Source organism: Rhinopithecus bieti, unplaced genomic scaffold (genome assembly GCF_001698545.2).
Source record: "Rhinopithecus bieti isolate Rb0 unplaced genomic scaffold, ASM169854v2 scaffold_42084, whole genome shotgun sequence".
Classification (NCBI taxonomy): Eukaryota; Metazoa; Chordata; class Mammalia; order Primates; family Cercopithecidae; genus Rhinopithecus; species Rhinopithecus bieti.
Genome location: NW_016818934.1, coordinates 3,406,618 through 3,419,556, shown reverse-complemented (window position 1 = coordinate 3,419,556; position 12,939 = coordinate 3,406,618). Strand labels below are relative to the sequence as shown.

The following is a 12,939-nucleotide window of genomic DNA, read 5'->3' as shown; positions in this document are numbered from 1 at the left end:
TTTGGGGAATGCTCAAAAGATACAACTAAATGACTTTTTGAAGGGCCAAACCATCATTAAATGGGCTTACTAACAGAGTTTTTGAGAAAATTAGCCAAAGCATGAGCAGAAAAACCATTATCAGAGAGTTCTACCTAATCATGAAAAAGTTCTTGCTGTTGCATTTCACTGAACAAAGGGTAGTTTGGCAAGAGTTTCAATGGGAAATCATGAGGCGTCCACCTTACAGTCATGATGTGGAACCTGCTGACTTCTATTTCTTTCTTAGTATTAAACATTCTGCAAATGGCACCCAGTTTTCTTCAGTTAATAACAGAAAAAAAAATTTCATGGAAATTGTTAAATTCCCAGAACCATCAGGGTTTGAGGGACAAGGTGGGGGCAAGACATTGCTTGAAAACTGTCTTGAAATTGATGGAGCAGATGTTAATAAATAAAATCTAACGGTTTTTTTTTTTTAGTCTTTTAGTCCCAGTTTTGACAAATGTTTGAAAGTCCCCTCACAAAACATCAGTCCTAGGTAAAGAGTTGTTATCCTGTATTGGTTCTTCTTTCTGTGATTTTGTCTTGCTGTGTTATTTTCTGTTTTACTCCCAAGAAGACTCAGTCCATGTTTTTTGGAATCCACAGATACGGAAACTGCGATAATGGAAGGCCAACGGTAGAACTCAGTGGGGTGTGTCGAGGCTGAAATTCACCTAATCAACCTCTGGGGCACAGCAGTCCACGTGGCGTGGACCGTCCCGATTGTCTGCATTGTGCTGACGGCATGAGTACGTATTGGGGTGGGGCACCCCAGGAGCTAAAAGGGTCAGGGCTAGAGCCCTGAGTGTGGGCCTGCGGTGGGCCATATAAGGCCCAGCTCTGGCACTAGAGCTTCATTCCGTGTTGGACAGCAAACCGCAGAGGTCACTCCAGGCAATGGCTCCACATCCCGAGGACTAGAAGCAGGCTTGCTCAGTTGTCTGCAAGGACCGGCGTTCCAGACCAAGTGGCCCGCTGCACCGAGGACTGAGCTTGCTCCAGGCTGTGGTGACTCCACGCCTTGAGGCCTACGGTCTGCAAGGAGCAGCGCCCCAGAACCAGTGGTCTGCTGCTCTGAGGACCGAGGTCGCTCCAGCCTGCGACTCCACATCCCGAGGTCGCTGCCTGGCTTCGTGTCCAGCCGCCCCGAGGACAGAGCCGAGACCTCCAGGACAGTGACGCCTGCACAGCTCTGGTGAGATGGCGGCAGGATCCACTACGCTGCACGCAGTGGAGAAGCTGCAGGTGTATCTGACCACTAAGACGGACCCGAAAAAACTAGAGAAATATTTGCAGAAACTCTCCGCCTTGCCCATGGCAGGTGACATACTGGCAGAGACTGGAATCAGAAAGACGGTGAAGCGCCTGCGGAAGCACCAGCAGGTGGGCGACTTTGCCAGAGACTTAGCAGCCCGGTGGAAGAAGCTGGTGCTTATGGACCCACACACGGGGCCTGATGCACAGGACCCCGAGGAGAGCGCTTCCCGAAAGCACTTCAGGGAGGCTCTTCAGGACCAGGAAAAGGCCTGGGGCTTCCCAGAGAACGGGACAGTCCCCAGGAACCCATCTAACAGCCCTGAGCACAGACGGACAGCACACAGAACACCTCCGGGGCTCCAGAGACCTCACCGAAGGTCTCCCAGTCGCGAGCCCAGAGCCGAGAGAAAGCACCCCAGAATGGCCGCAACTGATTCCGGCCCCCATCGGGCCCCTCCATCGCGCACCGCTCCCCTCCCAATGCCCGAGGGCCCTGAGCCCGCTGTGCCCGGGAAGCAACCCGGAAGAGGCCACGCTCATGCCGCTCAGGGCGGGCCTCTGCTGGGTCAAGGTTGCCAGGGCCAACCACAGGGGGAAGGGCTTGTGAGCCACAGCAAGGGACACAAATCGTCCCGCCAGGAAAAATGCCCCTTGTGTGCCCAGGGTGATTGGCACTCCCCTAATTTGATCAGGGAGAAATCATCCCGGGCCCGCTTAAGAGAGGAAACCCCAAGGATGTCCTCCCGGGAAAGTGCCAGGGACAGGCCGCCCTCGGGTGACGCCAAGAAGGACAAGGAAGAGGGACGAGCTGGCAGCAGCCAGCATGTCCCCGCCTTGGCGGTGGCTCCAGACGGTCACCCAAATAGGCCTCATCACAGACACTCGAACAAGAAGATGCCCAGTCTAGACGGCTCATACCCAGGAAATGGGACACACCGCCTGTCTTCCGAGGAGAAAGAGCAGCTTTCCAACGACCGAAAGACTCAAGAGGGGAAGCCACCAACTGCTCATGTGGGCAGAATGACCATGAGCTCCCTCTCTGAGGTGGAGGAGGTGGATATGGCTGAGGAATTCGAGCAGCCCACTCTGTCATTTGAAAAATACCACACTTACGACCAGTTGCAGAAGCAAAAGAAAAAGACTGGGAAATCTACCACCACTGCACTTGGAGATAAACAAAGGAAAGCAAACGATTCCAAGGGCACTCGTGTGTCCTGGGATTCAGCTAAGAAATTGCCTCCTGTGGAGGAAAGCCAGTCAGAGAGGCTGCAGGCAGCCGGCACTAATTCTGCAGGGCTGAAAACAGTTCCCAGTCGTGCCTTCTCAGAGCTCTGGGACCCCTCAGAGGCATGGATGCAGGCCAACTACCATTTGCTATTGGATTCTGACTCCATGATCTCCCAGGCAAAGCCAGAAGCACTCACTGCACCAACCTTCCAGGAGGAAACTGCTTTCACTGGACACAGAGTGAATGCTAAGATGCAGGTGTACTCGGGCTCCAGGCCTGCCTGTCAACCCCAGGTGCTGACGCTGGGACAGCAGTGCGTCCGGGTCCTTAGAAACAATCCGGACACCCTCAGCGATGTGGAAGGGATCCCCTACTCCTATCTTGAACCCATTCTGGAAGGGTGGACACCTGATCAGCTGTATCGCAGAGAGAAATATAATCACGCACTCATTCAAGAGACCGACGAATTATGGAGGATTCGTTGTCTCTGGAACTTCAAGGAAGAAAAGCCACAGGAGCACGAATCTTGGCGGGAGCTGTGCCTGCGGCTTCAGGACAGCCAAGAGCAGCAGCTGAGAGTACTGAAAGCAAATATCCGATCTGCACATGAAAACAACCCCAACAGCGGAGAGGCAAAGATGATCTATTACAAATCTGTGGCCAAGACGCCTTATGATGCGTCAAGGAGGCAAGATAAGTCTGCAGCAGCTACTGAACCCGAAAATGGAGAGATCAAGCCAGCCCCAAAGCCTGCAGGAAGCAGCCATGCTCCCTCCAGCAGGGGCAGTGACAGTGGTGGCAGAGACAGCAGCAGCAGCAGCGTCCTTCACCAGCTCCCTGAGAGGCAGGCCAAACACTGCCTAAGCAGCAGCAATGAGCACGCAACGCCCACGACCAAAACCGGGAAACAGGCTGCCAAGAAAGTGGCCCCGCTGATGGCCAAGGCAATTCGAGACTACAAGAAAAGATTCTCCCGACGATGAACTCAGGACTTGCCTTGCAGGTAAAATCTGGAGGGAGGAGGAACAATGCAAAGTCAATGCGGGTTGGGGAACGAAACTTCCAATGGACACCAGAACCTTTAGCTTAGTGCAAAGTTGAGCCTTCGAATTCCGTAGGTGTCACGTGCTGGCCCTGTGATTTTACCTCCCACACCAAACCACTACCTCCCAGCCTGGAGGACACCTCAGAATTCAGAAGATATGAACACATTTGGAACAATTCTCTTTTGGTTGTTCACTGATAGTTTTTTAAATAACACCCTAGTTGTAATCATAAATAAGGAACAAGATGTGAGATTCCCTTTTTCCTTTCTTTTTTCTGAAATCATCAAGTAGATAAGAACTTATTAGACAAAACTCACAAGCCATTAGGTGACACTGATAATTCTGAATATGTAAACTGTTTATTGTTGTTGTTGTTGTTTTAATAAAACGCTTGGCATGGTCCTGTATTCATGACCCATCCTCCTTTGGGAGGCCAAAGAAAGCAAATTGCTTGAGCCTAGTAGGTGAAGACCAGCCTGGGCAAAACAGGGAAACCCCGTCTCTGAAAAAGATATCAAAATTAGCCCAGCATTGTGGCACACCCCTGTGGTCCCAGCTTCTTAAAGGGCTGAGGTGGCAAGATTGCCTGAGCTGGGCAAGCAGAGGTTGCAGTGATCTTTCATCATTCCACTGCACTCCAGACTGGGGGACAGAACCAGAGCATGGCTCAAAGAAAACTGCTATTACGTAGAAAAAGGAACTATCTGATTTCATAAATGAATGGTAATCACTGGTACATTCATCAAGCCAAAATAGTTTCCCAAAGTAACACATAGAATAATTCACAATCTTTTCACCCATAACACCTATGAAGGAATGGAGACAACTTAATCAATTTATTTAGGTTCTGAATCAAGAAGTCTAAAGCTGCCAATAAGACTTTCTGGATACCATGAGATGACGAGGTTAACAACCTGCAGTTCAGATCACAGGGGCTTCTGCAAGCTATATTGAACCTTTACATTCTATCAGAGGGCATTTGTTGGCCTCACGCAGGCTGGTAATCAAAGGAATGTGTGCAAGCTATGACACACACACACACACAGCTAAAAAACCAGCACAAGTAAACTGCATTTAAGGAAGACAGAGAAACATTCGTTCTGAGGAAAGGGAGTTGATCCTATCAGTGATGATATAAAACTCAAAGAAGGCCGGGTGGGGAGTTTCACACCTCTATACCAGCACTTTGGGAGGTTGAGGCTGGTGGATCATATAAGGTCAGGAGTTGAAGACCACGATGACCAATATGAAAAAAATCCCATCTCTACTAAAATAATCCTCATTCTAGGAGCTTGGAAGTTTTCCCAGTATTGCACTAGGGTCCTCTCTATGAGGGAGCTGGAAGACGGAAAACAAAGCATATTTATATATTTTGCCACACACCAAGGAGGGGTAATTCTCAAAAAAGCCTTAACACCTGAATTCTCATAACCCGATTCTCAGGCTATAACCACTTTCCTTCTTCAGAAGAAATACACACACACACACACACACACAGACACACACACAGATGCACACACACACAGAGAGACAGAGAGAGGAAAAAAAAAGTCATGTGAAAATTAAAAAAGTAAGTCAAACCGTCATCGACAACAGAAACAATAGCCTATATCATAGACACTTCAAATGGTTCTGTTTGCCTCATTCTGACTGAAAGATTAGAGTGGAATTCGGCTGCCCAAACCGTGGCACCAACATCACCTGCACGCCAGAGCAAGCCTTTCTGAGGAGATTTTAAACAGCCGGTGGGAGCAAGATCCTGAAGCGTTTCTTCCCAGACTGGTAACAGGAGATGAAACGTGGCTCTACCGGCAGGATCCTGAAGACCAAGCACGAAGCCATGGCTACCAAGAGGTGGCAGCGCTCCATTCAAAGCCACAGAGGAGCAGTCAAGAGCAGAGGTCATGGTCACCGTTTGGGGGGGATGCCAGAGGGATTCCGCTCGTTGACTTTCTGGAGGGCCAAACCGTGATCACATCTGCTCACTAGGAGAGCGTTTTCAGAAAGTTGGAGCGAGAACGGTCCTCACCAGAGAGTTCTTCTCCACCACGACGATGTTCCTGCTCATGCCTTTCACCGAACAAGGGCAGCTGGGCAAGACTTGCCGCGGGAAATCATGAGGCGTCCACCTTACAGTCCTGATTTGGCGCCTGCTGACTTCTTTTTGTTTCCTAGACTTAGAAAATCCATAAAAAGCACCCAGTTTTCCTCAGTCAACGATGGAAAAAAGATTTCATGGAAATCGTTACATTCCCAGGACCCTGGGGGTTTCAGAGGGATGGGCTAGAGGGCGGGGAAAAGACACTGCTTCCAAAAGCGTCTTGACCTTGATGGAGCCGATGTGGAGAAGTAAAACACACCTTTTTCATTTATCTCTCTTAATCTCACTTTGCTACGAATGCTTGCAAGTCCCCTCACACAACGTCAATCCCAGGTAAAGGGTTGTTATCCTCTGTGGGTTCTTCTTTCTACCATGTTGTCTTGCGGTGTTGTTATTTTGGGTTTTACTCCCAGGAAGATTCAGTCGTGTGTCTTTTGGACTCCACAGATGTGGAACCTGCGAACACGGAGGGCCAACGGTAGAACTCAGTGGGGTGTGTCCAGGCTGAAATTAACCTCAACAACTTGTGGGGCACAGCAGTCCACCTGGCGTGGACCCTCCTGATTGGCCGCATTTTGCTGACGCAATGATTACGTATGGGGGCGGGGCAGCCCAGGGGCCAAGGGCGGTCAGGGCTTCAGCCCTGGGTGGGCCTGGGGCTGGCTATATAAGGCCGGGCTCTGGCACGGGAGCTTCACTCGGCGTTGGACGGCGCACCGCAGAGGTCACTCCAGGCTGTGGCTCCACATCCCGAGGACCAGAAGCGGGCCTGCTCAGCTGTCTGCAAGGACCAGCGCCCCAGAACCAGTGGCCCGCTGCTCCGAGGACCGGGCTCCCTCCAGCCTGCGACTCCACATCCCGAACCGGGCAGCGAGGACCGGCGACCCCAGACTTCGTGTCCTGCCGCCCCGAGGACAGAGCCGCGACCGGCGGGACAGCCAGGCCTGCACAGCTCTGCTGAGATGGCGGCAGGGTCCACTACGCTGCACGCAGTGGAGAAGCTGCAGGTGCGTCTGGCCACTAAGACGGACCCGAAAAAGCTAGAGAAATATTTGCAGAAACTCTCCGCCTTGCCCATGACGGCAGACGTCCTGGCGGAGACTGGAATCAGAAAGACGGTGAAGCGCCTGCGGAAGCACCAGCAGGTGGGCGACTTTGCCAGAGACTTAGCGGCCCGGTGGAAGAAGCTGGTGCTTGTGGACCCAAACACCGGGCCTGATGCACAGGACCCCGAGGAGAGCGCTTCCCGAAAGCACTTCGGGGAGGCTCTTCGGGACCAGGAAAAGGCCTGGGGCTTCCCAGAGAACGGGACGGCCCCCCGGAGCCCACCTGACAGTCCTGAGCACAGACGGACTGCACACAGAACACCTCCGAGGCTCCAGAGACCTCACCGAAGGTCTCCCAGTCGCGAGCCCAGAGCCCAGAGAAAGCGCCCCAGAAGGGCCCCAGCGGATTCAGGCCCCCGTCGGGCCCCTCCATTGCACACCGCTCCCCTCCCGATGCCCGAGGGCCCTGAGCCCGCTGTGCCCGGGAAGCAACCCGGAAGAGGCCACGCTCACGCCGCTCAGGGCGGGCCTCTGCTGGGTCAGGGCTGCCAGGGCCAACCCCAGGGGGAAGCGCTTGTGAGCCACAGCAACGGGCACAAATGGTCCCGCTGGGCTTCCGCGCAGAAATTGCCTCCTGTCCAGGAAAGCCAGTCAGAGAGGCTGCAGGTGGCCGGCGCTGATTCCGCCGGGCCGAAAACGGTGCCCAGCCATGCCTTCTCAGAGCTCGGGGACCCCTCAGAGGCCTGGATGCAGGCCAACTACGATCTGCTTTCCGCTTTTGAGGCCATGACCTCCCAGGAAAAGCCAGAAGCACTCTCCGCACCAACGTTCCAGGAGGAAGCCGCGTTCGCTGGACACAGAGAGAATGCTAAGAGGCAGGTGTCCTCGGGCTCCAGGCCTGCCTGCCAGCCCCAGGTGCTGACGCCGCGCCAGCAGTGCGTTCGGGTGCTTAGAAACAATCCCTACGCCCTCCGCGATGTGGGAGGGGTCCCCTACTCGGTTCTTGAACCCCTTCTGGAAGGGTGGACGCCTATCAGCTGTATCGCAGAAATACAGTCACGCACTCTTTGGGGACACGGATGAATTATGGAGGATTCATTGTCTGCAGGACTTCAAGGAAGAAAAGCCACAGGCCCACGAGTCTTGGCGGGAGCTGTACCGGCGGCTTCGGGACTCCCGAGAGCAGCGGCTGCGACTAGTCACCACGAAAATCCGATCTGCACGTGAAAACAAACCCAGCGGCCGACAGACAAAGATGATCTGTTTCAACTCTGTGGCCAAGACGCCTTATGATGCTTCAAGGAGGCAAGAGAAGTCTGCAGGAGCCGCTGACCCCGAAAAGGGAGAGATCAAGCCAGCCCCCAAACCCGCGGGAAGCAGCCTCTTTCCCTCCAGCCGGGGCAGCGTGAAGCGTGGCGACAGGGGCAGTGGCGGCCTGGTGGGCCGCAGCAGCAGCACGAGTGGCAGCAGCAGCAGCAGCAGCACAAGCAGTAGCAGCAGCAGCAGAGTCCTTCACAGGCTCCCTGAGAAGAGGGCCAACCCCTGCCTGAGCAGCAGCAATGAGCGCCCGGCGCCCGCGGCCAAACCCCGGAAACAGGCTGCCAAGAAAGTGGCCCCGCTGATGGCCAAGGCAATTCGAGACTACAAGAGGAGATTCTCCCGACGATAAACTCAGGACTTGCCTTAGGGATAAAATCTGGGGGGAGGAGGAACAATGCAAAGTCAATGCAGGTTGGGGAACGAAACTTCCAATGGACACCAGAACCTTTGGCTTGGTGCAAAGTTGAGCCTCTGCATTCTGCAGGTGTCAAGTGCTGGCACCCTGTGATTTTGCCTCCCGCACCCAGCCACTGCCTCCCTGCTTGGAGGCCACCTCAGAATTCAGAAGATGGGAAAACATTTGGATCAACCCTCGTTTGGTTGGTCACTGTTTTTTAAATAACGCCCTAGTTGCAATCATAAATAAGGTATGAGATATGAGATTCCCTTTTTTCTTTTCTTTTGAAATCATTGAGTACATAAGGACTTCTTAGACAGAAACTCAATCTGTTAGTTGACACTGATAACTGCGACTCCTTAAAATGTTTTTCGTTGTCATTGCTATTGTTTTGTTTTAAATAAAGGGCTGGTCATGATCCTGTAATCGTGAGCCATCCTCCTTTGGGAGGCTGAGGAGAGCAGATCGCTGGAACCCAGGACATGGCGACAAGCTTGGGCCGAATGGAGAAACCCAGTCTCCACAAATGATACCAAAATTAGCCTGGCGTGGTGTCGCAGTCCCTGTGGTCCCAGCTTCTTAATGGGCTTAGCCAGAATCCTATTTATTCAGCTTGCTGAAAACTTTGTCAGCAGCCTATGTATTTCCTCATGTTATGTTTTTGGAAGGACTAACAATGGAGACCAGTAGACTTAGGAAGCAAAATGTTCATACCTGAAGATAACTTTATCTCTTTTCCCCAACAGTCTCCCACAGGTTCAATTGTCTAGCTCTTAACAACTTCTATTTTTGGTAACCAAACCCTCATACACGTGCTCAATCAGATCATTTGTTTGCAGGCTGTCTTAAAAATAATCACTAATAAATCTGGCCGAGCTTCGACTGTTTTTGCCTAGCAGAAAGCTCAAGTAAAAAATGCCATGTATCAAAATAGACTTGCATTGGACTATTTGCTCTCAGCTGAATAAGGGGTCTGTGGAAAATTCAACTTAACCTATTGCTGTCTGAAAATAGATGATCAAAGACAAGGACAGGTGGTCATAAATATAATCAGGGACATGCTAAAGTTGGCACATGTGTCTGTTCAGGTTTGGCACAGGTTGAATCATAAGTCTTTATTTGAAGAATGGTTTCCAGCTACGGGAGAATTGAAAACCCTCACTAAGTTTATTGGTAGTAATAAGAACTTGCTTGCTGCTCCCTTGTGTATTACCCTTGCTCCCACAAATGATAAAAGGTTTTGTTGCAACCTTCGTTCCTCGGAAAACTTCAACACAAGTGTATTACATGAATCACTATCACTCTGTCTTGTAGAGACACTGAAAAAGTGAAGATGAAAGTGAGAACTCCCCCTAATAAGGGAGAGTCTCAAAAGGGGGAAATAAGATAGGAGACCACCATTTCTCCTGCTTCCCCTGCCCCCCAGCCTTGCCTAGTTTATAAGAGGTGAAGAAAGGGAGAAAGCAAAAAGTTAAAAAGAAACAAAAGTCAGATAAACAGCCAGATGGCCTGGAGCCACCACCTGGGCCTAGTAGTTAAAGAACATATTTAAAAAGTCAAACCCTGACCTAAACTACTTGTGTTATCTGTAAATTCCAGACATTGTATGAGGAAGCACTGCAAAACTTTGTTCTGTTATCTAACGCATGTAGCCCCTAGTTACGTCTCCCACATTTGCTTGATCTATCATGACCCTTTCACGTGGACCCCTTAGTGTTGTAAGCCCTTAAAAGGACCAAGAATTTCTTTTTTAGGGAGCTCAGTTCTTAAGACACAAGTCTGCCGACGCTCCCAGCCAAATAAAGCCACTTCCTTCTTTAACCCAGTGTCTGAGTGATTTTGTCTGTATATCCTCCTTCTATAGTTTAGTTACTTGCAGATCAGTTTCATCATATCAGAGCTTGTTGTTAAGCTTCGTTAGGTAAGTGATATCTAAAGTAGCCTTTATTCTAGGCTGTGCCTGGCTTTGCTTATTCTTATACATAGCCTTTCTTGGAGCTCTACTAAATGCTCTATTGTCCCACAAGACTTCTCCACTTAAGTTGGTCAGAATGCAAATGTCTCTAAATGTTATGAGAACAGTTTCATATGTTTTTCCTTTATGTATGTGCAGCTTAGTATTCAGTCAAAAATCAAGAATTGTGGAGCTCTTTCTTTGCATAGCTCCTCCTCTCTGAAACTCTTCCCTCCCAGTTCTAACGACCTGAGTCTTCCCAAACTCCAATCTCTATCGCTTCATCTCAGCAAAACTGCTGTGCATTTTGTTTTTTTGAAGTTTCACTCTTGTGTTGCCCAGGCTGGAGTGCAATGGAGCAATCTCAGTTCACCATAACCTCCGCCTCCCCAGTTCAAGCAATTTGCTTCCCAAGTAGCTGGCATTACAGGTGCCCACCACCATGCCCAGCTAATTTTTTATATTTTTAGTAGAGACAGGGTTTCACCATGTTGGCCAGATTAGTCTCGAACGCCTGACCTTCAGTTGATCCACCTGCCTGGGCCTCCCAAAGTGCTGGGATTACAGGTGTGAGCTGCAGTGCCCAGCTGCTTTTTTTAGGTTCTCCTTCCAGAACCAGAATCTAGATACTATTACAAAATAGAAGGCCTTCTGTCATAATTACATTGTCTAAAATCACATAATCCAATGCTTGAAAACAGTTTACTCATACATTTAGTCCAATTTTCTGGTTTCTTACAGGAGACCTGGTCTGGTGTCAATTATGCTATCTCAGTTGAAAGTAGAAGGTTATATCAAATTTTTTTTTTTTTTTTTTTTTTGAGACAGAGTTTCACTCTTGTTGTCCAGGCTTCAGTGCAACGGTGCAATCTCTGCTCACAGCAACCTCTGCCTCCTGGGTTCAAGTGATTCTCCTGCCTCAGCCTCCCGAGTAGCTGGGATGGCAGGCATGTGCCACCACGCCCAGCTAATTTTGTATTTTTAGTAGAGACAGGGTTTCTCCATGTTGGTCAGGCTGGTATTGAACCATATCAATTTTTTAAAATGTTTATAGGATGTATTTGGTTGGTGAAATTTATACTTTGGGTATTTAAAATTAAAACCTAGCCAGGCATGGTGGCTCACACCTGTAATCTCAGCACTTTGGGAGGCCAAGGCGGGCAGATCACTTGAGGTCAGGAGTTCGAGACCAGCCTGGTCAACATGGTGAAACCCCATCTCTACTAAAAAATACAAAAATTAGCCAGGCATGGTTGTGGATACCTGTTACGCCAGCTACTCAGGAGGCTGAGACAGAAGAAAAGCTTGAACCTGGGAGGCGAAGGTTGCAGTGAGCCAAGGTTGTGCCACTGCACTCCTGCCTGGGCAACAAAGAGAGACTCTATCTCCAAAAATATTAAATTAAAAGTAAAACCTAAGAAACATTATTTTTACAAAAGAAAGCAAGTATGTTTTGATACAAAACATAAAATCCACAAATTTATGTCTGTATATTCTCAGTTTTAAAAAAAAAAAGTTCCAAGAGTACTAATGTGGCATTAGCAACATGTTCCAGGTTGTCTAATTAGTCTCTCTTTTTTGGTCCAAGTATAAGAAGAAAGTGGTTCAACAGCAGCCACAGCATTTTGAGAGATGCCCACAAGACTGCAGAAGTGGTCAGAATTGAAGGGGTTAATCTTCCTTGTATATGAGCGGAACAGAGCACTTACAACATAAGAGTTACTTAAAATTCAGCTTAGCTTTATGGTGATTTAGAGTTTGTTTAATTAGTATTTAGAACTGCACATTGTTTATAGCTATTGCTATTTCAATGGATGCTTAAATGTTTGAACATTTGAAGTTTAATAAGCTTTAGTTATTTGAAGAAAAGCACTGATGTAATTAAATTTTCAATTACTCTTTTTTTAGGAGCCCATGCAATTAATAAAAACTAAGGCATTTTAATAATACTCATTTTAAAAACTAGTCAATGACCTCATTAATTAGCTATTGCAGCAGATATTTTGTAATATAAAAGGTTCACCTACGCAGAGTAGCAACTTTTGAAAACTACATATAATGATACATGAGAATAAACAAACATGACTTTGTTTCAGGATTATTTTGTGCATTCACATGAATGTGTGGATCAATTCCAGTTTTCCAAAAACAATTATGCATTAACTCCAATTATTATTTGTTTGCTTTTAATTGTGTGGTCAGATTAAAAACAATGACATAATTCTTTGGCCTTAGAGCATTATAGAGTATTCTTACATTCAGGTTAAGAAAAAGAAAGTGGCAGAGGTATACAGATTACGTATAGTCTTATTTGTATTAAACACTAAATTTAAAATGGAGTAGGAGAAAATTCTCTATTTCATATTTCATATCTTTGCTACCCAAAGATCACCAGCAGCATCAGAAGTAAAACATAGAAGCTTGTGATATAAATCTGTATTAGTCACAGCTTTCTAAAGAGGCAGAACCAATTATACAAACATGCACACACACACACACACACGCACGCACATGTGTGTATAAATATACGTGTGTATACATATTTTTACTAGATTTATTGTTTACT

At 48.6% G+C, this 12,939-nt stretch overlaps 3 protein-coding genes across 5 annotated transcripts in view; 2 read left to right on the top strand and 1 right to left on the bottom strand.

Moving 5' to 3' along the window:
* Positions 1-12,939, bottom strand: part of KATNAL2 (katanin catalytic subunit A1 like 2) — a 119,474-nt gene that overhangs the window by 71,286 nt on the left and 35,249 nt on the right. The gene's annotated exons all lie outside the window — the stretch shown is intronic.
* ELOA2 (elongin A2) lies at positions 816-6,167 on the top strand. The gene is made up of 2 exons (XM_017857810.1): positions 816-3,512; positions 6,104-6,167. The coding sequence occupies exon 1, from the start codon at positions 1,225-1,227 to the stop codon at positions 3,490-3,492; it is 2,268 nt and encodes a 755-aa protein (XP_017713299.1). The 5' UTR covers positions 816-1,224; the 3' UTR covers positions 3,493-3,512; positions 6,104-6,167.
* LOC108519035 (RNA polymerase II transcription factor SIII subunit A3-like-1) lies at positions 6,390-8,600 on the top strand. Its single transcript, XM_017857814.1, is given in 3 exon segments — positions 6,390-7,742; positions 7,744-8,165; positions 8,211-8,600. Coding segments are annotated over 3 exon segments (1,707 nt in total). The 5' UTR covers positions 6,390-6,618; the 3' UTR covers positions 8,372-8,600.

Excerpts from the sequence above, each read along its gene's own strand:
- ELOA2 (XM_017857810.1), top strand. The coding sequence starts at position 1,225 with ATGGCGGCAGGATCCACTACGCTGCACGCAGTGGAGAAGCTGCAGGTG.